Source organism: Camellia sinensis, chromosome 5 (assembly GCF_055761805.1).
Source record: "Camellia sinensis isolate YWXY chromosome 5, ASM5576180v1, whole genome shotgun sequence".
NCBI lineage: Eukaryota > Viridiplantae > Streptophyta > Magnoliopsida > Ericales > Theaceae > Camellia > Camellia sinensis.
This window is the reverse complement of record NC_138965.1, coordinates 132444636-132472317: the sequence shown is the minus strand read 5'-3', so window position 1 is coordinate 132472317 and position 27682 is coordinate 132444636. Positions and strand designations below refer to the sequence as shown.

The following is a 27682-nucleotide window of genomic DNA, read 5'->3' as shown; positions in this document are numbered from 1 at the left end:
ACGTTGAGTGATGAACAAAAATATAAAAAATAAGAAAAAATTGACCACCTAAGACTCCCGTCGATTCTATGATTTTGCTTACCTTAAACCTCCTGCACCGTACGAGTTGTGAAAAGGATGGATCGAAGTAGTAACGGCCGGGCCCACACTGGTTTTATTACTGGTAATTAATTACTGTTAGTTAATAAACACGCTCTCGCTGTCTTGACCCCTCAAAATCTCAATTCATTCATTCATTTCCATATAAGTATCAAATCAAATCCAGATTCCTTCCAACATACCATTTATCTCTTCCTCCGTCCATATTTGCCATTAGACCTCTCATCGAGGGCAGTGAGGAATTGAATCATGTGGAGCACACTCGCCAATCTTAAAGAAAACCTCAACAAAATGGCGCTCGATGTTCACCACCACGATTACGATTACGATTACCATGATGATGATGAACAACAAGAAGAAGAGCTCGGGATCTATGATTCACCCAATCGAAATGGTCATCTCGTCTCCGATCACCGATTTTCTCACAATTTCGCCTATTCCCTTCAGCCCTCGCATTCTAATGGATTCGAAGATTCCCCCGACAATTCTGAGGTATTTCGTTTCTGGAATTTGGTATAAGCTTCAAAATCCTTGCATGCATGCGATGTTTCTCGTGTTTCATTTTTGAGGTGTCAAATTTGATACTCTATACTATTCACTTGGAGCTGAGTGTTGGTGTGGATGTGTTCGCATTCATTGCATACGTTGACAAAATTGTGTTTCTTTAGTTAAAAATAATAGCTCCCAAGATCTGATTTTGCAATTTTAGTGTACCCTTTAGTTTTTTTCTTTTTTGGTATGTTGATACTTTGCAGTCTGCCATCTAGATTGGAGAGTGTTTTAGTGTCAAGTGTAGTGGTTTGATTTGAAGCCTGTTATTATTGCCATTTTATGGGGAGTTGAGGAAAAAAAAAAAACAAAGAGACACAGGCTAATCCCAAATTTCAATGTGTATACAAATCGTTTTAAGGAATTGTTTTGGCTCAATGAAATGAATTTTAAGGAATTAAAAGAATTCCAATACAATACCAATCATAAGCTAAAAATGAATAATCCTGGGTATACCACCACAAATCTATGGAAAGACAAAGTACTAAAATGCTTGGATTCTGACACAGATTGCATCACAGTAAGGTACAAACTAAGCTGTAATATGGCAGCCACCAATCAAATTCAACCTGAGCCCAATATTAGGTCATTTCCATTGAACACTAAAATATCATTCTAGACAAAGTTCTTGAGCAGCAGGAATATCTCTTACAGATTCATGCCAATAAAATCTGCCCAATAAACCCTCTCTATTTTATGCGTTAAAGAATCCCCTATCAAGAGATGCATTGTCAAATACCCTTCATGTAACAATATGAATGGCATTATTGCTTCGTTAAAAGATATCTTTCATAAACTTTGTAGCTTTCAAATATGAGTTTTACCTACTTCTTTTGGTATCAAGGAGAAAAAGGAGTAACTATCTAATCTATTGCTACCGTTTATATTTTAAATAAATATATGAATTTCCAAAGCATAATAATGGTGAATTGGAGGATTTACTATGGCTCCAACTTGGTAGGTTGAGTCAGCCTTAAAATTCAGATCAGTCCCTACTTCTGACTTGAACACATCCTCCAATTTGTGGCGCTCAACCCAAGCTCAGTCTGGTTCACTTTCATGAAATTAGCCAGGTTCAGGCAGCCTGAATTCAGTTTCAGAGACACAGTGATTTGCTCTGATCTTTTCCAAGCTTTGATGACAAAAAAATGATCAAAAGGAGTTAAAAACCATAAAAACAAATTGCACTGAACCTTTGTGTTGTATTTATTATTGTGGTGTGAGTCACTGATTTAGGGTTGTGGCTAATACTTTGGTTGTCCTTGGGCAAAATGAAACAAGGACACATGTGGGTGTATATATTATCTCTTTATATATTTTATTAGAGAGAGGGAGGGATTAGGCCCTTCGCTGAAGTTTCTTTGGTTGCTCAGCAGCTTTTGTTAAAACTTTTGAGACTATAGGATAAATGGTGGACTTTTAATGGAACAATAGTCGCATGGTATGGATGCTTGGGTTAATGTAACTAACTTGAAATCAACCATTCATTTGGCTGAAAATGATCCAACTAATAATAATTTTAACATATAAAGCTTGGCTTGCCAAGGCCTCCATGCCAAGTCCAGATTAAGGTTGGGTTGAAATTTATGGACGCAAGTCCAGTCCATGTATCAAATAGAGCTTCAAAAGTTTGGGTCAGGGTTAAGGCCACCGAGTTGTCCTTCTTGAATTCATTGGCCATTATGCCTAGTCCCTTGTGAATGCCTAGTCCCTTGTGAATGCGAGTGTAATTTTTTATGATTTGGAGTTTATTTTTTTCCCATGGTGAATGATGTGAAGTTTTCTATTTCGGTGGCTGTTCCAGGTTGAACAATACAAAGTAGAAATCAAGAGGCTTCATGAATCAGAGGCAGAAATTAAGGCATTATCAGTTAATTATGCTGCTCTATTGAAGGAAAAAGAGGTATTTGTTTGTTTTGTGATTGGTTCATTTAATGCAATGTTTTTCTTTGATAGCTATAGCTTGGGTGTTGGACATTTTTATTGGGACATGTTTTGTTAGTTTTGTCTGAGCTTGAAACTGATGATGACATTTTTAGGCAATAGGTTCAACATCCAAGTGTGTTATTTTTACTTGTAAGATGTTGTGATCTTTTGACAGAAGTCAACTGAGGTATGTTTAAGTCAACTATATTTAGTGGATGCCTTATGATTTGTTGGTTCTTACCCCAAATATTATCAAATTTGTCACAATCACTTTCCTCCCATCAAGCAACCTTAATAGTTGGTACCATGGGAAGTTGGACCCATGGAGGGAAGGGTTGTGCAGCACTTTGGTCATAGTCAAGAGTGTTGGTGGTTCAGGACTGTAGGACACCTTGCCACCTAGCTGGTTTTGTCCTTTAAGTTGACCATTTAAGGCCTAGAAGTGAGTTAACTCAGTTCATCCTGCTCAAATTGTAGTGTTTCTTGTGCTCATTGAGCTGGACTGGTGGACTAGCTGTGGGATGTCCTATGCATTAACTCGGAAAATTACTGTTCTGACCCTCTTTAAACTTGGGAGAAAGGATTGAGTGGTTTTACTGTTGCCTCTAATTACTGAGTACTCATTATTCCTGTTTGTTTAATTTTGAACAGTTTAGTTTGTAAAGACGTCCACAACTTAGCCAAAATTGCTACAGTTGCTGTTGCTGCTAATTTACTGGGAAGTTAAACCCCTGACCTGCAGTCTGAAACCAAATGATGTGCAGTTCAAGGATGATTATGGTACCACTGGTTAAACTAGTGACTCAATGACCTGTTCCAATTATGAAACCCCTTGATGAATTATTATGCCCAATTGATCTACTTGTAATGACAGTTTTATAAAGTTTTTGATATTTTCTTTGAATGATTTTGTTTGCTTTATAATGATATTTATCCTTTTTGTGATTTGAAGAGCCTTTTACTCATGTTTGTTCTTTAAAAATTACATTTGACAGGATCGGATTTCAAGATTGAATGAAGAAAATAGCTTGTTGAAACAAAATCTGAATGCAACAAATGCTGCTCTAAATTCATCTAGAAACGAGAGTTTCAAAACATCCACAAATAGCATGAATGGCCTCAAGGTATATTGTGAAATTTTAAGTTATTTTGCTTTGCATGCGTTGAATGGCCTCAAGGTATATTGTGAAAGCGTTTTCCCAACTATTTGGGGTTGGCTACACAAATCAAATAGAGTTCTCATTTGAACTTTGCTCTAAAGTTTGTGCTATTCAAGCAAGCCTGCCTTATATTATACCCAACTCTAAATGTTTTACTGTGATATGTTTAGCAACAATTTTGAGAGGCAAGGGTATCAACACTGTTGCTTTTGATGATGTAATCATTCTTCGCAACTTCTTGCTTGTGTGAAATAATTTACTTGTAGTAGCTGCAGTACATGGTTTATCTTGACTTTTCATTTTCGGGACTCATGGCTATATTTTTTGTTTGGGCATGTAGGACCTTAGCTTCAGTATTTAGAAAAATTGGAATTGATGCAAGACAAACGTCTTCAAAGCTGAGAATTAGGGCTGTCTTGTAAATTTAATATGGTGGAAAATTAGGTTTAGGGTTTGAGAATCAAATACTGTTTGTAATGGTTGAGTGTTTTCAGACAACAGGGATCTAGGTTGTTTGAGGCTAGAGTTTAGGAACAAGGTCTTAGTGTTTTCGAGTTTTAAAGGAAAGGGTGGTTAAGGAAGCTTATGGATGCAGAGGTTGCTGGATTACAATCAACCAAGACGAAGAAGAAGAAAATAGTTAAAACTTTAGAATCTCAATAAGGTTTCCTAGGAATCTCTCCTCAAAGCATTTAATGGGAATCTCACCATCAAGAGCAAAATTCTGTTGAAATTTCGTTAACCTAAACTTGTATTTTGTCTCTAGAAAGCTAGCTCCTAAGCGTAATACTCTCCTACAAGATATAAGAGTTCCTAAAACTAATTAGGACTGAAACCTATTTCCAAATAAGAAAAGGATTTAATAAATGTTTAAAAAAACACTTATCGACTCTGGAAATACTAATAAAATTTCCAAATTATCCCAGATCTAAAATACATGAAAAAGTCCTTGATCTAGGAAATTAGGGAAATACCCTTGATCAAATAGTTTTTCCTATTTTTGTCTTCTAGCATTTACTTTAGGGGCTGTTTACCATCAAGAATATGTAGAGTGAGTCACCTGAGATGCATGCCCTGTCTCCTTTGGCTTCACATTTGTGATACAAAGAAAAAATAAATAGATGTTTCGAAATTGTCAATATTTGCAACTGTTGGGGCTGCTTATGCCTGAGCAAAGTGACCATCTCAATTGGGTGTACAACCCTCATGTCAGAAGCATGAGCCATTTTTCAGATTGAATGCAGGCTAAGAAGCACAAACACGGACACAGACACATAAATTTTCAAAAAATACAGGACATGAGACACCGGGGGTCACGTGTGAAACGTATAATTTATATATTTATTATATGTCATGTTTTTTAATATTATATATTTATTTTATGTTAAATATTTATTCTCATTAAATTTATCGACCTTGGATATGCTATTCTGGCAAAAAAAAACATTTTCTTAGTGTGTCCCAAAGTATCCCCAATGTGTCCAAGTGTCATCAACGTGTTTGACTCTCTCCAGTGTGTTCGATATGTGTCGGACATTGGTATGTGACCTCCAGAGAGGGGTCTGCGTGTGCTTCATAGAATACAAGGGTTTCTTTCTTTTACTTTCTCTTAATAGTTTGAATTTGTTTCAGGATTTGAATGCACAAGAATATAAATATTTGCATGATATTGTTCATATGCTGCCCTTAATCTTATTATTTGGACATTTTGAATCCATTAGGTATACAGACTCAATTTTTAGGCTTAATATAATTTGAAACAATTTTACTTTGACATTTGTATATTTTCTTAGATTTTTTAAATTTGATGTTATTAATAATTCTTTCTTTACTTGGAAGATATGGAATTTCCCTCTGCTGCTTAATTGGGTGAATAATTTTATTGTATTATTGTTGTTAAGCTGTGAAGCACAGATACTTCGAAAGGGGAGTTTTATCCGTATCATACCCATATTGGATCTAGATACGCCTTAGATACTCACGGATATGTATTAGATACTTCCTAAATGCATCCGATACTTGATTTTAATTTTGAGAAGTATTGGATACTTTTCGAACACTCTAGGTCACATAACCGAACCAAACCAAACCAAAAATCAAATGGGGTCGGCTAACATGAATCCTTCTTCTCCACGCGATCTTATCAAAGGCCATTTCGTTAGTCAAATTAAGTAGATCCATATCTCTATTTACAACGCTAACCAACATTAATCTAGGCCTACCCCGTCCCCTAACACTTCCATCTCCCGTTACAGCATCACATCTCTTCATTATTGCCTCTGTTAGTCTCCGTTGAATATGACCAAACCATCTCAATCAATTCTCTCTCAACTTATCTTCTATCAGTGTTACTCCTATCCATTCCCGAATACACTCATTCCTAATTAGTATTCTCATCTTAGCCACACTCATCTTATCTATATGTTTTTTGGTTGCCCAACACTCCATCCCATATAACATCGCTGGTCTAATAGCCGTTCTATAGAATTTACCTTCAAGTCTAGTGGGTATTCGTTTATCACACAGTATCCCAGACCCACCTCTCCACTTATACCATTCCGCCTTAATCCTATGGGCCACATCCGCATCAATCTCTCACGCTGTTGTGATAATCGACCCTAAATAACGAAAATGTTTACTCTTAGGCAGTTCTTGGTTCTCAATCTTCACTTTTCCTCTGCTTTCATTGTTACTGTTACTAAATTTACACTCCATATACTCTGTCTTAGTTCTGCTTATCCGGAATTCTTGAGATTCAAGAGTTTTTCTCCAAATGTCCAACTTTGTATTAACTCCTTCTCTAGTCTCATGCACTAGCACTATATCGTCTGCAAAAAGAATACACCATGGCACGTCATCCTGGATATTTCTCGTCAACTCGTCCATAACTAAAGCAAAAAGATAAGGACTTAGATAGATCCTTGGTGTAACCTTACAGTGATAGGAAATTCATTTGTCTCTCCAGCAGGTGATCTAATAGTGGTCACCACCTCTTCATGCATTTCCCTAATCACATCAATGCAACCTTTTGTCACCCATTTCTTCGCTAACACCCACCATATTATATCCCGGGACACTCTATCATATGCTTCCTCAAGGTCGATAAACATCATATGAATGTCTCTTTTATTTTCTCTATACTTTTCTATTACTCTTCTCAAAAGATAAATCGCTTCCATTGTTGACCTGTCAGGCATAAACCCAAATTGATTCTCTGATACCTCTGTTATATCTCGCAATCGGTGTTCTATCACCCTCTCCCACACTTTCATTATATGACACATTAGCTTGATTCCTCTATAGTTATTGCAATTCTGGACATCTCCTTTATTCTTATAAATTGGCACTAAAATACTCATCCTCCACTCATTTGGCATGTTCCTAGTCAACAAAATTTTGCTAAACAACCTAATCAACCAAGCAACCCCTTTTTTATCCAAACACTTCCAAGTTTCAATAGGGATATCATCTAGTCATAAAGCCTTATTTGATTTCATCTTCTTAAGTGCAATCTCCACTTCAAAATTTCTAATCCTTCGATAGAACCTATAGTCTTGATTTATCATATTACTGGCTATTTCTTCCCCTATTGCCGTACTTCCATGTTCCTCATTTAACAGTTTCTCAAAATAGTTCTTCCATCTTTCCTTAATCTCTTTATCCCTCACCAATACCTTAGAATCCTCACTCTTGATGACTTGGTTAAAATCTCTTGTTTTCCTCTCCCATATCTTAGCAAGTTTGTGTACCCTCTTCTCTCCCTCCTTACTATCCAGTCTAGTGTATAGGTCATCATAAGCTTTCAACTTAGCCTCTCTGACTACTTTCTTGACCTCCTTATTAGCCAATCTATAGCTCTTAAGGTTTTCCTCAGTTTTATCATTTTGCCACTTTTTAAAGCACTTTTTTTTTGCCTTAACTACCCGCTTAAACCTCTTCCCTCCACCACCAAGTTTTCTTAGAACTGGGTCCCGTCCCTTTCGACTCTTCAAGCACTTCTCTTGAGATTCTCCTCATACAATTAGCTATCGAGTTCTACATAGTGTTAGCATCATCTTCCAAATCCCAAGTATCTTTCTTATCCATTCTATTCTTAAATATTTCTAATTTATTCCCTTTTAGGTCCCACCATCTCGTCCTATGATACCCACCATCCTTCCTAGCTTGGTATTGCCCTCTAAAACATAAATCTAGTACTAAAATCCTATGTTGAGAGGTTAGGCTCTCTCCAAGAATCACCTTACAATCATTGCATTTTAGGCAGTCCACTTTTCTCACTAAAAAGTAATCTATTTGGCTCTTAACTGACCCACTCTTAAAGGTTATCAAATGCTCTCCTCTCTTCTTATACATAGTATTGGCCACCACCAGGTTAGAAGCCAACGTAAAATCTAAGATACTCTCGCCAGTCTCATTTCTGTCACCAAAACTGTATCCACCATGCACTAATTTATCTATGCCTACATGACTATTAAAATCTCCATCTATAACCAGGTTCTCTCCTACAGGTATCTCCTGTAAGATCTCATCGATTTGCTCCCAAAAATCCCTCTTAGTCTGATCTTCTAATCCTACTTGAGGGGCGTTTGCACTAATAACATTCACTATATTCCCTCTAATAACTAATGTAACTAACATAATCCTATCCCCTTTCCTAATGATTGCCACTACATTCTCCACAAGACCCTTAGCAATTCAGATTTCTATCCCATTCCTGCGTCTATCCTTACCACTATAATATAGTTTAAAACTGGTATCCTCAATTTCCCTAACTTTCTCACCCGTTCACTTGTTTCTTGTACGCAAGCTATACTAACTCTCCTCCTAATCATAACATCTACCAACTTCATCGTCTTACCAGTTAAGGTTCCTATATTTCAAGTGGCTACTCTAAATCTATAGTCTCGGACTAGTTTCTTTACCTCTCATCCAGAAAAACACGAGAACCTTTGCCAATTTTTCACCGCACCCAGGCGTCGATGCGGCGCCCCTTGCGCACTTTTCGAAACACCCGGAGGCAGGTGCAACGCATCTTTTGAGGGTAACGACCTAGCATTTAAATGATTCAAAGTAGGATTCATTGTCATAAGGGACCCGAGCGGCTTTTTTTACGTGTTGGCTGTCGGCTACCTAACACACAACCCTCCTCCTTAACCCGGGCTTAGCACTGGCGGAGTTGTTAAACAACCCCGGCGGAGTTACATAACCAAACTATTATAAAATTGAGATTAAAATAATTTTTGCACGGCATTAGAGTATAATTGTTAGAATAACCACATAAATTGTCTTACAATATTTTTATTTCTTATTGAACAAGAAAATAGTGAGATTAAAAACAAAAGTAAATTGACTATTGGCTCTTCAATTAATATTTAATTTCTACAAAATGGTTTTTAACTATTCTTTGAGCTCATGTATAATATAATACTAAAAATTATATTAAAAAAAAAAAAATCAATGTACCCTGGCTGTTTCCATATCTTAATTTCTTAGGTTTTGTTGTAAACTTGTAACACCATATCTGTATCCATGATTCATAGCTGTTAAGATTGTGCTTCCATTAGGTTAGGAATATAATTCTATTTGTTCCATTTTTTTTTTCCCTGTTAATAAACATTTGAACTTTTTAGGATGAGCCTCATCATAAAATTTTCACTAATATAAATATTCATCTTTGAATTGGGCATCATTGGCTGATCTTATCTGGAATTTGTCCAGGGGAGTAGTGATCAGTCGCCCAATTGGCAGCATAAAGCTCTTGTAAAATTTCATTCTATTGGTGATCAAACACACAATGGAATTGTCTATAAACAGGATGGACTAAGCAATGGGATTGAACAATCTATGCAACCTGAAATCATTCACATTTCACACTAAGATAGAATCAAAACAATCTGGTATTCAGGGCAATGAAAAGGTAATGGTACCTTTTGTTCTGTTTTGTTCTGACAAGTATATATCCTAGTTTGAGTGAGATATAGTTAATGAATATGTATCACCTATTTTGTGTCTTAGATTGGATCTTGATATTACAATTTCCAAATTGATTTTTGGCTAGCTTGCTAAAATTTCTAAGTTTTAGGAACCTTCATATGGAGTAAATATTTTTTATTAAAATTTAATTTTGGGATTAGCACATTCCCTGAGAAGTTGTCACTTCGCTGTGTTTATGATGCAACTTCTGTTTTTTTTTTTTTTTTTCTTCCTTTTTTTTCATGTTTCCTCTCTTGAAGTTGATTAGTTAGTGTGTTTCGTTTTTGTTCTTTGTCCATAATGATTGAAGTTGACAACACATATATGAATGCTTTCTAGGAGCTTGCAGATTTGTTAGAAGAGAAAAACATGTCTCTGGCAGCGATTCAGGCAGCTCATGAGTCTGAAATAAACAACTTGGGCTTAGAACTTGAGAAAGAACGTGACAAGTTAGCAAATATTCAGCTAAAATTACAAGGTACTTCCCTACTCTTTGTATGTCCAATTGTAATATCACATTTTGTTGTCTTAAATTTCTCGCCTGATCTCTTTTCCATTCCTAGAGGAACTGAAGTTGAATGAATCCTTTCAAGAGGAGCTGAACTTATCAAAAGTGGACAAGGACAAAGTGAGTTCTGAATTGGGTTCCTTTCTATTGGAATTGATGGCTATTTTGGCTTTTTGACATTATTTATGTAAAGTTGACCATAAATTACTTATACTCATTTATCTTGAAATTCACCAATTATTTCTCAAATAGTTGTTACCTTTCTCCGTTGCAGTGAAAAATAAAGATCATAATCTAACTTAAATATCTCTGATGGTACTATAAATGTTTCATCCCGTCTGGTTTGTAAAGGGATCCAATCTATATGTTCTTTGTTTCTTGTTGGCTGAAAAATCTTGGGGAAGAGGCAAAGATCCTTTTCAAGGATCCAATATATTCTCATTAGTGGAACTTACTACTGACTATAATATCTTGATTGCTATTTTCTTTACAAAGACGAATTGAAACTAATAGCTAAACTGAAATGTGGATTAAAGTGGTGAAGGGTTTAAGCCAAGTTTTATTGCTTAACAAAACATCACTTGAGGTGCTGTGTGCATGCACAGGATTTTGTACTCTGGTAGAATCTGTAGCATAGTGCTGGGAATTTAGTGTGTGGGTCTTCATGAAACATGAATATCTGGTAGTGTTCGTGACATGAATTATACTCTCCATTAACATCATATGTATGTTGTGTGTATATGATACACCCATGTACATCATTAAGTGTAACCTCTGTGTAGAGTTCTATGATTTTAAAACTGTTCTTAAGAATTTGGCTCTGGCATGAACTTTTCAATTTCGTTTTGTGTGTTTTCAAAGTTGTCTTTACTTATGTATATTCTGTATATTATCTCTCTCTCTCTCTCTCTCTCTCTTCTTCTTCTTCTTCTTCTTTTCATTGGTTCTTGGCAATCTAATCTTTTCTTTTCTTCCACCCACACATGGTGATCTCCTTGCAGAAAATGGAGATGAACAAAATTCGTGATGAATTGAATGAGAAAATATCAGAAGTAAGACGATTACAAATAGAATTGACTAGAAGGGAGAATGCAGAAACAGATGACATTGCAGAGGGTTTAAAAAGAGTGATTGCAACCCTGGAGAAGGAGAACAATAATCTTAAGGTTGATACTTATCATTATTATATATTTGCTAGTATGTTGCACATGTGTTCTAAAATTTATAGGCTTCTATTTTTTTTACCGGATTTATAAAGCTCAATCACAATATTAGCAATCTTGCTCCTTGAGCCTGCTTTAATGTTATCTTATCTAATTTGTGATAGATGGAGAAGGTTGAACTCGAAGCTGCCTTGAAAGCTGCTGATAATTCTTCACCCCACAAAATTCCTCCTCATAATCATCAAGAGATTTCAAATAGTTTGAATGAGGTGGTCTTTCTACAACTTTGGAAATTGTTGGGAAAAATGTCTCTTTCTTATGCCCTTTTGAACATTTTGTCATATATTTTTTTCTTCTTTTGGCATATCTATATCATTATAGAAAGCAAAGTGGTGGTCCTAATTTTTTGGCAGATTTTAGACAAATCTTTTGACATTCTACTGAATATCCTCTATATATTTTCTAAACACAAAGGATCTAAAAGGTTAAATAGTAATTTTAAATAATTTAAATTATGCTACTGTCCCACTCCTCACAAACTCCCCCATGTTCACATAGGCACTCCCTCTTCATTTAGCTTATTATCCCTGGATTTTTTTATCATGTGCATGTTTGTGCACCACATGCATTGCTTTTGTTCTTAATTTAATTGGGAAATTTAGTCAAAACCTCTCCATTGGACCATTGTTTGGTAAAAATGACAGCCTAATTTATTTTTCTTCATAAACCCCCTAAGGAGAAAACACATAATTGAGTAAGGATAAAGTAAAATATATATTTTTTCTTTTCTTAGACAATACTGCCAGAGTAACATGTTACTGTGAATCAGAGTAACATGTTATTATCTGTTAAAATTGAAGTATTATTGATTGATATATTGTTGTTATTACAATTCCTATATAACTCCTATATATAGAAGAGAAGATGGTAGTAGGTGTAGCTGGTAGTGGAGGTGGTAGGTGAAGTGGGTGGTAGTGGAGGTGGTAGGTGTGGGGTGTGTGATAGTGGAGGTGGTAGGTGGAGAGAAATTCTAACAGCCCCCCGCAAACTCAAGGAGGATAGAAACTAACCAACTTGAGTTTGAAGAGAGGAATAAAACAAGAAAATACATAAAAAATAAAATAAAGATAGGAGACACTGTATGGTCGTGTCAGACCGTTGTAGTAGACAGTTTATGGGGTCATGTCGGACCGTTGTAGCAGACAGTTTACAGGGTCATGTCGGACCGTTGTAGCAGACACTGTGTGGTTGTGTCAGACCGATGTAGAAGACAGTTTATGGGGTCATGTCGGACCGTTGTAGAAGACAGTTTATGGGGTCATGTCGGACCGTTGTAGAAGACAGTTTATGGGGTCATGTCGGACCGTTGTAGAAGACAGTTTACGGAGTCTTGTCGGACCCTTGTAGAAACTAACCGGAATCTATGTCGGGACAGTTTACAGAGTCTTGTCGGACCCATAAAGGAGCTAACCGGAATCAATGTCGGGACAGTTTACAGAGTCTTGTCGGACCCTTGATGGAGCTAACCGGAATCAATGTCGGGACAGTTTACAGAGTCTTGTCGGACCCTTGTAGAAACTAACCGGAATCTATGTCGGGACAGTTTACAGAGTCTTGTCGGACCCATAAAGGAGCTAACCGGAATCAATGTCGGGACAGTTTACAGAGTCTTGTCGGACCCTTAAAAAGTCGCACCCTCAAAAGGTGTGCCCAATTTTTCAAAAAGGCGTGCCATCAAAAGGCGTGCCCAATTCATCAAAAGGCGTGTCCACTTTATCAAAAGATGTGCCATGAAAAGGCGTGCCAGTTTGTCGGGCGTCTTGGCTTGCGCGCCCGTTTTGTCGTCTGGTGGCAAGAGGCGTGCGATGCGCGTGGCTACCTCGGCTATTAAACCAAGACGGAGGCTGAGGCTTGAAAGCATAACTAACCAGTGGAAACCTCTTCGTTCTCTGAGAGAGATTTCTGAGAGAGATACTCTGTAATACTCTGGTGTCTCTGTTTTCTGAGAGAGATTTCTGAGAGAGATACGCTGTAACACTCTGTTTTCTGAGAGAGATTTCTGAGAGAGACACTCTGTAACACTCTGTTGCCTAGAAAATGGCTTCATCGTCTTCCCGCGGGCTGCTCACCCTCTTTCCCGACCTCAACGAGTCAACGAGAGAGAGAACTGGTGCGGCGGCACTGGAAACTCAACCAAGCGCCCCGGAGTTTGCTCCGTTGAACTTTCCGATGCGGTCGGTGGAGCAAAGAATGGCAGTACAGTCGGATGTGGAGGCCAATCAGTATACTTTGAAGGCATGTGTGGAAAGCATGACGGCGGTCACAAACCTGTCGAACCGGCTGCAGAGTAGGACAAATGAGGTGCAGCATTTAAACTCCCAACTGGCTCTGCTCCAACGCATGTATAAGGATGCGCGAGCAGAGATAAGTGTGCTGAAGGCAGAAAATAAGGAGCTGAAGCGGAAGGCCACCGTGATGTTCCGTTTTGGAGGTCCGCCATATGCTGCAGTGGAGGAGCAGGGAGTAGTGATCGTGCCCAGTGGAGTGGGAAACACGGAGGCAACACCGGCAAGGACCGCCCAGGACGGAGGCAAGAAGAAAAGACCGGCGGCAGAGTAGAGAAAAATCCCGCCTGTGGATGTGGGTGTTTGGTGTGTTTCGTTTTGTGTGGTCGTTTTTTTTTTTTTTTTTTTTTTTTTTTTTTTTTTTTTGTGTTTGGTGGAAAATTGTGAACGGGGTTGATCCCGGAGATGAAGAAAATATGGTTGGTATGCAAAGTTATATGGGATGAATGGAATTGGAAAGAGATTAAAAATAATGGAAAAGAAAAATAAAGAAAAGAAATAATAAAAATATATTGGAAATTAAAAATGAAAGATGGGGGAAATAAGGAAAGTGGGTTGGAGAAAATAAATAAAAATAATGGAGTGTAAAATCAAACGGAGGAGAGATGATGTTTTTATTTTTTTTTATTTTTTTTATTTAATATATAAAAGATATATATATATATATATATATATATAAATAAAAGAAAAGTGAAAAATAATGTGGGTGGAACCAGCACATGATGTTGGTTTGATGATTCATTATTTTAATAAATATATATATATTAAAATAAAAGTAAAATGGAAAGAGCGTGATGAGAGAACTTTAAAACTTTTACTTTTGCTTTGGCATGGAAAGGTGGGATTCCTGTGATAAATTCAAATAGGATAATCCCCACTGACCACCACAAAGAATGAGCCCACGTGACAGCCCAGACCAACGCACCCACATGGAACTTTGTCGACGCACAAGTTCATTTTTATCCTTCTTCTTCGCGTACTGGCGCCTCAACTGAAGGAGTTTAGCCTCGGCCTCTTTGGGGTCCTTTGGAGGGTTCCAGCTGTTGAGGAAAGTGTTAGGTTGGTGGCGGGACTGGTGGTTGTTGTGGTTGGAGGTGGCGGCGGCGGAGGTGGAGAGAGATCGGAGAGGGGATTTGAGTATTGGTGATCGGAGGAGGCTACGTGTCGCCGCCATTGTTACGGAACTCTCGACTCTGGGGAGGCTCGTGAGTGTGAGAGAGAGAGAGAGAGAGAGTTCTGTGCTTGGACAGCAGCTGGGGAGGAAGCACATGCAGAGTGATCAAGGTATGTGTAGAGGTCCGGCGGGCGGCCAAGGCGAGACTGCCGCCCGCCGGTGAAGCAGAATGACTAAGCTGTTAACTTGGCTTTGATACCATGTTAAAATTGAAGTATTATTGATTGATATATTGTTGTTATTACAATTCCTATATAACTCCTATATATAGAAGAGAAGATGGTAGTAGGTGTAGCTGGTAGTGGAGGTGGTAGGTGAAGTGGGTGGTAGTGGAGGTGGTAGGTGTGGGGTGTGTGATAGTGGAGGTGGTAGGTGGAGAGAAATTCTAACATTATCAAATAGAATAGAGTAATTGTCAAATAGAGTAACATGTTATTGTTAGATAGAGTAATATGTTACCGTCAAAGAGTAACATATTACTGTTATTGTTTACATCAATTTCAACGGTAATAATTTTTTTTAAAAAAAGAATTTTGTTGAATGTATAGATGATGAGAAGGAGAAGAAGAAGAAGAAGAATAATGAGAGAGAGAGAGAGCTGCTATATATTACTTAATTCAAAAAGCATAGGGGACACACAACTATTTATACTAATAGGAATAATACATACAGACCAAACTACCCCTAACACTTAACACTCCCCCTCAAGTTGGTGCAAATATGTCTCTCTTGCCCAACTTGCAACAAATAGGGTGAAAGACTTTACTACTAAGACCTTTAGTAAAAACATCCGCCAGTTGATCTTTAGACTTAACAAAAGGCATACATATCACGTCCTTGTTTAATTTCTCCTTAATGAAATGTCTGTCAATCTCAATATGCTTAGTCCGGTCATGTTGAACAAGATTGTGTGCAATACTAATAGCAGCCTTCTTGTTGCAATACAAAGTCATGGGATCACTTTAATCAAGCCCTATATCACTCAACAAAGATTGAAGCCATATTAGTTCACATGTTCTATGTGCCATAGCCCTGTATTCAGCTTCAGCACTACATCTGGAAACTATCACCTGCTTCTTACTACGCCATGTGACTAGATTTCCCCCTACAAAAGCACAATAATTGGAGGTAGAGCGTCAGTCATCTATAGAGCCTACCCAATTTGCATCTGTGAATGCCTTCAACCTCAAGTGACCATGATTAGAGAACAAAATTCCTTTTCGAAAGGTAGATTTAAGGTACCTCAAAATGCGATAGACTGCATCCAAATGAGTTGCACGAGGATCATGCATAAACTGACTCACTATCCCAACTGCATAGGCAATATCTGGTCGAGTATGAGAGAGATATATCAGTCTTCCCACAAGTCTTTGGTACCTTTCCTTCTCTACAGGCTCACCAACCCCACTACAAAGACGATGATTAGTCTTAATCGGTGCATCAGCTGGTCTGCAGCCCAACATGCCCCTTTTCTTAAGAAGATCTAGAATGTACTTCCTTTGAGAAATGAAGATGCCTTTATCAGAACTGGCAACTTCAATCTCAAGAAAGTATCTCAATGGACCAAGATCTTTTATCTTAAACTCCTTGGCTAACTGCATCTTGAGATGGGTTACCTCCTCTTCATCATTACCTGTCACAACTATGTCATCCACATATACAATAAGCACTGTTACCTTATGTACATTGTGTTTGACAAACAAGGTGTGATCCGGATTGCTTTGCTGATACCCAAATCCCAGCATTGCCTTTAGAAATTTACCAAATCAGGCTCTAGGAGATTGTTTCAATCCGTACAAAGCCTTCTTCAATCTGCAAACCTTTCCAACTGTAGACTGAGATGAGAATCCTGGAGATACATCCATATATACCTCCTCCTCCAAATCCCCATGAAGAAAAGCATTCTTCACATCTAGTTGTTGTAGAGACCATCCCAAATTAGCAGCACACGACAGAATAGCTCAAATAGAATTCATCTTTGTTATCGGGGCAAAAGTTTCTTGATAATCTATTCCATGTCTAGGTAAATCCCTTGGCCACTAGTCTTGCTTTGTACCGTTTAATCGTCCAATTTGCATTGTGCTTAATGGTGAACACTCACTTACATCTTACTGGTTTTTTCCCATTAGGAAGAAATACCAACTCCCAAGTGTTATTTTTACTCAAAGCTTGCATCTCTTCTACCATAGCTACCTTCCATTTAGGATCATTGATGGCTTCTTTCCAACCTTGCAGAATACACACAGAAGAAAGAGACGAAACAAAAGCACGATATAGAGAAGACAACGAATCATATGACACGAATTTAGAAATAGGGTGTTGAGTACAGGCTCTAACCCCCTTTCTGAGAGCAATAGGAAGACTCAAATCATCAGTAACAAGACTATCAACAACAGGTGAAGAAATGGGTTGAGGATCATTACCTGTAGAGTTAGTGGAAACTGGGTGTGGGATTGGCATAAGAGATGATGATTGACGTGGTGGCACAAGAGAATCTTGCTCTTTCTGACGCCGTGAATAAGTCTTAAGATCAGCACTGTCCAAACGACCACTGATATTCGACTCCTTATCAACAGAACTGCTACGCTCCCCCTCACCACAAATAACAGCTCGCTGATTAGGAAGGAAAAAAGACAACTCATGCTGATATGATGCCGTCTCATCCGCAATCTCATCGATACCACTCTTTCCCTGAGGAGATAGCGGAGGACCAGAAAAAAAAGGACTCAGATTCACGGAAGGTGACATCCATACTAACATACAGCTTATGAGTGTGAGGGTCATAGCATTTGTAGCCCTTCTAAGTAGCAGAATAACCAAGAAAGACACACCGGACAGCCTTAGGATCAAACTTTCCACGAGTATGAGATTGAAGATGAACAAAACAGGCACTACCAAAAACCTGAGGCGGAAGGGAAGAAGTGGGATAAGTCACAGGAAGAAGCTCAAGAGGAATTTGGAAGTGGAGGACACTAGAGGGCATACAGTTAATAAGGTAAGCCGCAGTAAGAACAGTATCCCCCCCCAAAAGACTTAGGAATGTTCATGGTAAACAAGAGAGAGCAAGCAACCTCAAGGATGGAGCCTACCATTAGTTTGACTTTTCTCTTGATGGATACTGCTCACAAGATCTGAATAGCTACCTCTCAGATGTATTCTCAATAGGGGAATGATGCACAGGCCTATGAATTGCATAAAAAGATTAGGGGTTTGGATCAGAAGGATCGCTCTCTGGCAGTCTACTATGCTGAGTTGAGTGGTTTATGGCAGGAGCTAGATTTCTACCAGAGTTTCTAGCCAGTTTGCTCCATGGATGCCACTATGTTTTAGCAGGCTATGGAGAAGGAGCGGGTGTATGACTTTCTTGCTGGCCTGAATTTGGAGTATGATCAGATACGGGTTCAGGTGTTGGGTCGCTCTTCGTTTCCTACATTGCGTGAGGCTTTTGACGAAAAATCAAAAAAATTGGAAAAAACAATCAAGAATGACCAAAACATCAATAGGAGATTACAGGGTGAATACCCATTAAATTTCGAGCATGCTAATATTTTTTTTTTTTGTTGCTGCTATAGACGTACCTAAAGAATGAGAGGAATCATCTTCAAGGAGGAAGATATTGCTCTGATACCACGTTGAATGTATAGATGATGAGAAGAAGAAGAAGAACAAAAACAACAACAACAACAACGAGAGAGAGAGAGAGAGCTGCTGTATATTACTTAATTAAAAAAACATAGGGTTTCCCCCTTGTACACAACTATTTAGTACATAAAGACCAAATTACCCCTTACACTTAACAAATTTCATAGTCAACATCGATCTTATTTGATAGATCTTGATGAGAGAATTCTAAAAATATTAATTTTATTAAAAACCGACATCTACATAAAAAATTATGTTATTTTAAAGTTTAATATTTTGATAATAGTAATATTTGTTGGACTTTTCAAGGAAAACTTTTTGTGCTTGTCCTTAATGCATTAAAATTTTATTATGAGGGGCTTTTGACCAAATCCCCCTAATTAATTGGAGATTTCACTTGTTTGAAGTGAGTAATTAGCAATCTGAAATCCAAATCAGAAATAAGAACCTATTATTAAATAATCTAACTATTTAGTCTAACAACTAAATGGTGAATATTTGTGACATGAGTTTCGAAATATGTTGAAACTTTTTACTTTCCAAAAATTATGTCTACATAAGGTCTATTATTTCACAAGATTTTTTTTACAATTTTTATATATATATTTTTTTCTTGATGTAGAAATTTAATGTATAAAGAGAAATAGAGAATTGTATTATTGATTGATTTATATTGATATCTATTACAATGATTCATGATTCCTATATATAGAAGAGGGTGAGTGTGTAGTAGGTAAGGAGTAGGTGAAGTGGAGGTGGTAGTGGTGTAGTGGGTTAGGTTTAGTGGAGTAGGTGAGGTGGTAGTGGTGTAGTGGGTTAGGTTTAGTGGAGTAGGTTTAAGTGGGTGAAGTAGGTGGAGAGTAGGTGGATTTTAACAGCCCCCTGCAAACTCAAGGGGGATAGGAACTAACCAACTTGAGTTTGGAGAGAGTAACAAAACAAGAAAATACATAAAAATAAAAGAGGATAAGAGACACTGTATGGTCGTGTCAGACCATTGGTGAAGACACTGGATGGTGGTGTCATAACGTTGTAGAGGACACTGTATGGGGGTGTCATAACCATGTAGAGGACACTGTATGGTGGTGTCATAACGGTGTAGAGGACACTGGATGGCGGTGTCAGACCGATGTAGAAGACAGTTTATGGGGTCATGTCGGACCGTTGTAGCAGACAATGTTGTGACAGTTGTGGTGACAGTTTACAGAGTCTTGCTGGACCCTTGTAGAAACTAACCGGAATCAATGTCGGGACAGTTTACAGAGTCTTGTCGGACCCTTGTAGAAACTAACCGGAATCAATGTCGGGACAGTTTACAGAGTCTTGTCGGACCCATGAAGGAGCTAACCGGAATCAATGTCGGGACAGTTTACTGAGTCTTGTCGGACCCTTGAAAAATACACTGTATGATGGTGTATATAGGCTGCCCAAATATATATATATGGATATATATAGTGAGCCCTCAAAAGTCGCGCCCTCAAAAGGCGCGCCCACTTCATCAAAAGGCGTGCCCGACAGAAAGCATCGAGCCATCAAAAGGTGAGCCGGAGACGCGGCGAGGTACATGAGCGACAGAGTGGCGTGTCGGCCTCTTCATCACTGTCTTTATAAACCAAAGCGAAGTCTGAGGCTTGGAAGCATAACAAACTAGTTGAAACCTCTTCGTTCTCGGTAACATTCTGTAACCAACCCTTCTCGGAAACACTCAGCAACCCAAAAACATGGCTTCTTCTTCCCGTTCAGCTACCCAGAACATAGCCTCTTCTTCCCGTGGTCTGCTCACTCTCTTTCCCGACCTTAACGAGTCAACAAGAGAGATAACTGGTGCGGTGGCTTGTGAACCTCAACCAAACACCTCTGGTTTTGCTCCGTTGAACTTTCCGATGCGGTCGGTGGAGCAAAAAATGGCAGTGCAAACGGATATTGAAGCTAATCAGTATACATTGAAGTCCTGTGTTGAAACTATGACTGCGGTCACAAACTTGTCGCACCGGCTGCAGAGTAGGACAAATGAGGTGCAGCAGTTAAACGCCCAACTGGCTCTGCTCCAACGCATGTATAAGGATGCGCGAGCAGAGATAAGTGTGCTAAAGGCGGAAAATAAGGAGCTGAAGCGGAAGGCCACCGTTATGTTCCGATTTGGAGGTCCGCCATATGTTGTAGTGGAGGAGCAGGGTGGAGTGATCGTGCCCAGTGGAGTGGGAAACACGGAGGCAACACCGTCAAGGGCCGCCCAGGACGGAGGCAAGAAGAAAAGACCGGCGGAATAGGCGAAAAAGTGAGGTCGGTGGGTGGCCGTCTGCAGAAAAGAAAACAAATCTTGTGGTGTTGTGGTTTGTGTTGTTGTGGTTGTTTTTTTTTTTTTTTTTTTTTTTTTTTTGTTAAAATTGTGATCGGGGTTGATCCCTGAGATGAATAAAAGATGGTTTGGTGTGCAAAGCTATATGATATGAATGGAATTTGAAAAAGATTAAAAAATAATGTGAAAGAAAAATAAAGAAAGAAATAATAAAAATATATTTGAAATCAAAATGAAAGATGGGGGAAATAAGGAAAGTGGTTTGGAGAAAATAAATAAAAATAATGGATTTTGAAATCAAACGGAGGAGAGAGAGGGGACAAGCCCATGTGAGAGAAAGAGGGGAAAAATGATAGCCGATGCACCCAAAAATAATCTAGCTGCTATCCACAGGCGCTTAGGGGAAGGAAATGGTAGCAAGAGACGGCCAACACCATATATGGCTATAGCAAAGAAATGGAGTATCAAGCTCAATGGGCTAGGATTTAGACCAGAGAGTAAAGCCACTGGTCCTGTTGAACACACACCTCCAAGGCTCAAATAATCAAAACATGCTTCACGCATTTCCTTCCTTGCTTGATCAGGAGATGCACAAAACACCTTATACAGGGCTCCAGTCATTCCTCCACCAGTTAAAGGATGACGCATGTTGAAAGCATCACCTATTAATAGTGCTCCAGGAGTAGGGTAAGGAGCAGCTGGCATACTTCTATTGGGCATTGTTCTAATACTTCCCTTATCAATTGCAGCTATAAATGAATCATGCAGCTCAGGTGGAACCTGGGGAGCCACCAGAGGGAAGCAAAGCCGAAGGCTGTAAAAGCGAAAAAGGAAAAGAAGGCTCCGGCTAAGACAAAAGCTGCTGCGCCAAAAGCTAAAGCCGCTGTGATGCCCAAGCCAGCGGCAAAGGCCAAGCCAGCTGCGAAGCCAAAAGCTGCTGTGAAACCGAAGGCTGCCGTGAAGCTGAAAGCTGCAGTGAAGCTCAAGGCTGTGGCGAAGCCCAAACCAAAGCCGAAGGCGAAGGATCCTAATAAGAGGCAAATGAGCATGGAGGAGAAGCATAGATTGAGTGTTGGGTTGCAGAGTTTGCCCCAGGAAAAGATGCCACAGTTAGTGCAGATTATGAAGAAGAGGAATTCACATTGGCCTCAAGAGAGAGGATTTAGGCAGTGATGGGAAGGTATGTGTAGAAAATAAGAGGAATAGGTTGAGGTCCGGCGGGCGGCCAAGGCGAGGTTGCCGCCCGCCGGTGAAACGAAAAATACTAAGTGCTTAACCTTGCTCTCAGTTTTCATGTTTAAATAAAAAATTAGATAAATATCATGACATCATTTAGTTGCCTTGAATATTAATGTGTGAATAGTTTTAAAACTTTATATCAATTTATAGAGGCATGCAAAATATTCAATTCATTATTGATAGAAAATATCAAATCTATGTTTAAATAATCAAATTATTGAATTGGATATTACTTTATAAGATTTAAAGAATTGTAATGCTTTTTTTATTTACTAATTAGGTTTGAACCTCAGTATGTGCTTTATAATTAAACCCCAGGTTAGCACTAAAGTCTAAGGCACCATTTTGTTTTGTGTAGTATTTGAAACAATAATGATTCATCCCCCTAATTTTGCTCCCCCCTAATTCCACTTCTAATGATGTGGAATTAGGGAAGCTACAGATGAGAGGGAGAGGAGTGTAGGACCACTTCACATGGAAGTGGGCCACATCATTAGAGGTGGCATTAGGGGGACAAAATTAGGGGGATGTAGCACCACTTTATTTGAAATACGTATAACTTTTGTGATGTATGAAAAATATGATGATGCTTATTATATGTACTAAATAATATGTTATGAAGTTGTGGAGGGTGAAAGATAGAGGGATGCACTTTTATTGTATGGAGAAAAAATTATAGCGAGATGAAGGATTATGAGGGAATTGTGATTGGGGTGGGGAGGACCACAACATGACAAATAATTGATCAAGGGCCATGGTAAAATAACTTGAAGTTTCTTTCTTGCGCCCTCCCACTGCACCTTCCCTGGTTATTTGCGAGTGTATTTGTTTACTTTTGCTTCCTGGTATTTCTACAATAATGTTCAGCAAGATTATGTTATGCATATTGGTGGTTGATGCACTTTTGTAGTTTCCTCATTATGCCAATAAATGTTTCCATGCAGAAGGACCAGTCGACGGGACATTTTCCTGGAAAAGAAGAGATGGAGCTATCTCTGCAAAAACTGGAGAAAGATTTGAAGGAAACATGCCAACAAAGGGACAAAGCATTGCAAGAACTGAACCGGCTTAAGCAGCATTTATTGGATAAGGTTGCTGATTACAACTTTTCTGTTGTGAGAATGTTCTGCTGGTTTGTGCTGAGAGCATGATCTTCTTTGTACTTTTGCCATAGGGGGGTTACATGACCTATGTATATGTGGAGAGTTTGCAAATACTCCCAATAATAGATTTAACAAAGAACCTAACCAGGAATAAGCAATGATCATGATTTAGCAATAATTCAAATTTTTTTTTTGAAGTGTTTAGGCATAAATATATATTTTTCCTAATTATGTATTTTTTAAATCATTATATCTATAGCTTGCTTATAATAAAATGATTTATATAACCCCCTGTTTCACGATTTGAACCTGTCATTAGTTTTGGGCCGTTTTTTCTGGCATGTGTGTTTGAATTTGGGTCTCTCTTGGACTGGATGATGAATTCTGTGTTTTCTTGTTCCTTCCATCAGTATTACTTTCTGTTTCATGTTGTAGATTCTTCTCTGTTTTTTTTTTTGAAAAGCGACGAAGCTTTCTAGGTGGATCCTGGATTCTGTACATCACAAGTAAAATTACTGTCCGAAAATTTCTGCAGTCAAAATTGAAGATGGTTTGTCTTGCTGCAATATTTTCTAGGAATCTGAGGAATCAGAAAAGATGGATGAGGACAGCAAGATTATTGAAGAACTACGAGAAAAGAATGAGTTTCTGAAACTCCAAAATTTAAATTTGGAGAAGGCTCAGAAGCATGCAATTGCAAGTCAAGAGGAAGTTAAGATGACCAACAACAATGAACTTCAAAAGTACGAGGAGATCATTGATGACCTAAAAAGAAAACTGACAAGTTGTATGAGCACTATAGATGCCAAAAATGTTGAACTTCTAAATCTTCAAACTGCTTTGGGCCAGTACTATGCAGAAATTGAAGCTAAGGTATATATTGTCTCTTCTTGTTTAGTTGTGTAAACACAATGGGCAGGCTAGAGCCATCCAATCTTCAAATTGTTTTTTTTTGTGTTATTTTCACATATATTGTCAGGAACATTTGGAAGGAGATATGGCAAGGGCAAGAGAAGAATTAGCTAAACTTTCAGAGGTTTTAAAGGTTTAGTACTTCTCATTTCATTCATTGTTATCATTTCATTTTCGGAACTATTGCATTTGTTTTAGAATTCTAACAAATTTTCTTTGTTTTTTTGGTCATTCGTTATGGTGCTATATTAATCGACATGATGCACATTTGTACTGTTAAATGGCACTCAACATTTTTAGCCAATATATTTAATAGGCTTCTTATCTATTTGTTAATGAATCTTTTATCTGAGTTAAATCTAAAATCTTCTTGAAACTTGAGCATTATTTGCTATACTGTGATTTGCATAGCCAATCTTCCTCTCTACTAGTTTTTTGGGTATGAAATTGTCTCTTCTTCCACCAGGATGCACATCAACAGGCAGAGATATTAAAGAGTGAGAAGGAGGATTCGTTGAAAAAGCTTTCACAAGCTGAAAGGATACTAGCAGAAGGAAGAGACAGAGTAAATAAGCTTGAGGAAGACAATGCAAAACTACGTCGAGCTTTTGAACAGAGCATGTCAAGAATTAACAGGATGTCAATGGACTCTGACTATTTTGTCGACAGGTGTGCCTCTATAAATTTCAGATTTGTTATTATTATGATATTAGGTTTTTAATCCATTTTGATTAGCTTCTGGCTAGTACAATTCAATATGAAGATAGATTGTTGTGCAAGTTCACATGCTTGCACTCGTACGGAAGCCCCAATTTCAACTATTGGGTTTGCCACATCTAATTCCTTCTATGAATGTAGACAATTGCATCAAACTTTTATGAACTTATTAAGAACAATATAATATAGTAAAGAATCTAATTTCATTGCTGATTTTCTTTTTCTGAGTGGTATTTATCAGAATGATTTGTTTTCTGTCAAATGTCACCCCCAGAGAGAGAGAGAGAGAGAGAGAGGCATTCAAGCTTTGAATGTGATGCTAGTTGTTGAGATTATTCAAATTGTTGATTTTATGAGTCAACGAAGATGGATTAAACTTCTCTCCTAAGGATGCATAGGATAGAACCATCACCCCTACCACCTTTGAAGTCACTTCCATGGCTGCAGTTGTAACCTGCAGCCATAATTTCTTTTGCCATCGTCTAAATTTCATCATTTCCATTTTTAAATGTTATATCCAAGATTTTTCTTTTGTTTTCATCTTAGTTCGATGTCAGATACAAAACTTAATTGAATTTCGATTTATATATGTTTCTGCATTCATTATCTGTCATGTTCCGTTGAGATAATGGAAATTGCAAGTTAGTATTGACAGATGACTGGCATTTTGGGCAGGCGAATAGTAATCAAATTGTTGGTAACCTACTTCCAGAGAAACCACAGCAAAGAGGTATAATTTCATAACACAATATTTCTGATTTCTCAATTATATATATGAAGAGGTTCTCTCTTCAAAATCGATACAGCACTACTCTTCAAATTTTCCATTAGTATTACGTGCACAGAAGATGCATGGAAGACCACTATTTTCGTAGCCACTACTTCCTCTTATCCGGGTTAAAATCACTACCCTCTTCAAAATTTTCCATTTGACTTGTTATGCACTGATTAACTTATGAGGGTGCCACTAGGTTTTGGATCTTATGGTTCGCATGCTAGGATTCTCTGATGAAGATAAGCAGAGGATAGGTGTTGCTCAGCAAGGTGCAGGTAAAGGCGTTGTTCGCGGTGTTTTAGGTATACCAGGTCGGCTAGTTGGTGGCCTTTGGAGTGGTGGTTCGGCTGAATCTAATGCAAATATGGCATCTGAAAACCAGGTACTGCTTCTTCTTTATTTATTGTATACCCTATAACATAAATTTGCATCTGTTCTGGAGTCAGTTTACTTTGGTTTCTGTTCCTGAAGGGTGATTTACCATATGCTTAGTATTTCTTTTGATTGATAAGCTGACTCAATATATCCTACAACCAGTACCGAACTTTGATAAAATTATTCATAAGTCCCCATCACGTGGTCGCAGCCTTTTTTGGAATCAACAGTCAATGGTTAGGCTTGGAGATTTTCCTCTCTTTCATTGTTTGTAGTTATGCACCACAAAGTTAGATCCTAGAATTCTCTGAATTTGGAGATTTCCGAGTTGCCAATGACAAGTCTGTTTTGCTGTCGATTTTCCGACAGTTTTGCTACAGACATGGGTCCCACACACCCTTTGTGTCTCTTCTGTGACTATTTTGTGGTTAACTTCCATTTCTCTAGACTTTCTAATATTTTTATGATCATCATCATTATCATTGAATGATCCTCATTGCCACCTGTGTATTTCGACCTTTCTGGCTTCTGTTGGATATTCATGGAGTTTTATTTTATTTTATTTAAAAAAAAAAAAAAAAACAAATGTGGGTCTTTTCAAAACTTATTTACCAACCCCGCATCCTTTTGAAAATAATTCCCAAACCCTCATTTTTTTTTTTTTTGAAACATTTCAAGCTTGAAGAAGCAACTTTGGGAAATAAGTTTGAAACAACCTGCATTTGGTAATTAAAACAAAAAAACACTTGAGATTGGTAACTAACGCTGCATTCATGTTACTGTCCTTTCCAGTCCTTTGCAGACCTTTGGGTTGATTTCCTTCTCAAAGAAACTGAAGAACGAGAGAAGAGGGAATCTGCAGAAGCCATCAATGCCTCCAATGGTGATGCAAGAACGAATGCTACTGGTGCTGCCTTTTCTTTCTCTCAATTAAGCCCCTCCCCGAACCAGAACAGCCCGCCGTTGTCTCAGGGAAACATACAGCAGTCGGACCATTCAGATTCTGAGTTCTCAACAGTTCCTCTAACTTCGTCAGAGCACAGTTTTCAGGTTTCAAAATTGCTTCCAAGATATTGAAACTAATGTTGGATTGTTTTATTAATGAAAAGGTATAATTATTTTTTTTTTTGTTGCTGTTATAGTCTAGTGCAATACTTTCCATTTATTTTTTTATCCATTTATTATTAAATGGGTCGGCTTGCAAATTGCAATGCAAGTTATTGTTACTTCAATAGTTGCCCATATATATATATACTAGTGTATACCCGTGCCTAAAGGCACGGTGTAAATAATTTTAAGATTAAAATGTAAATATAATTTATACGTATTATGTTGAAATTTATAAAGTTTGTTATTTTTGATAAAGATATTGAAAAAATATATTGAAATATTTTTCTTCTTAAAGAACTTATAACAATTTTGCTTGTATTACACACTCTACAAAACTTAAATAAAATAACAACTCTCCCTAATCTTAATGCAAATTAAGAAACAAACATATAGGGTTATATTGCATATTAAAATATAAAAAGGCCGTCAATAAAAGTGTAAACACTGAACGAAAAACAGAAATAAAGTTATACTGTCATACACCAAAAGAGTTGGTTAAAACTTTACAAAAAGTGGGTTAAAGCTTTACAAAAGATGTATGCTTTACAAAAGATATGTCACTAACATGTCATACACCAAAAATTATATTGTCATACACCAAAAATATATATGC

General features: G+C 37.9%; 1 protein-coding gene across 4 annotated transcripts; it reads left to right on the top strand.

Annotated features, from left to right (window-relative positions):
* LOC114265072 (golgin candidate 4) lies at nt 1-27086 on the top strand. 4 transcript variants are annotated; one of them, XM_082869817.1, is made up of 16 exons: nt 87-591; nt 2453-2551; nt 3570-3698; nt 9453-9598; nt 9636-9651; nt 10047-10185; nt 10271-10335; nt 11217-11381; nt 11543-11647; nt 23022-23168; nt 23757-24053; nt 24160-24225; nt 24559-24761; nt 25485-25539; nt 25781-25966; nt 26752-27086. In XM_082869817.1, the coding sequence occupies exons 1-16, from the start codon at nt 349-351 to the stop codon at nt 27034-27036; spliced, it is 2346 nt and encodes a 781-aa protein (XP_082725943.1). In that variant the 5' UTR covers nt 87-348; the 3' UTR covers nt 27037-27086. The 4 variants fall into 4 exon arrangements, with proteins under 4 accessions (XP_082725940.1, XP_082725941.1, XP_082725943.1 ...); XM_082869814.1 differs by lacking the exons at nt 9453-9598; nt 9636-9651 and having other exon boundaries at nt 1-591; XM_082869815.1 differs by lacking the exons at nt 3570-3698; nt 9453-9598; nt 9636-9651 and having other exon boundaries at nt 4-591.
* The last annotated feature ends 596 nt before the right edge of the window (nt 27087-27682 follow it).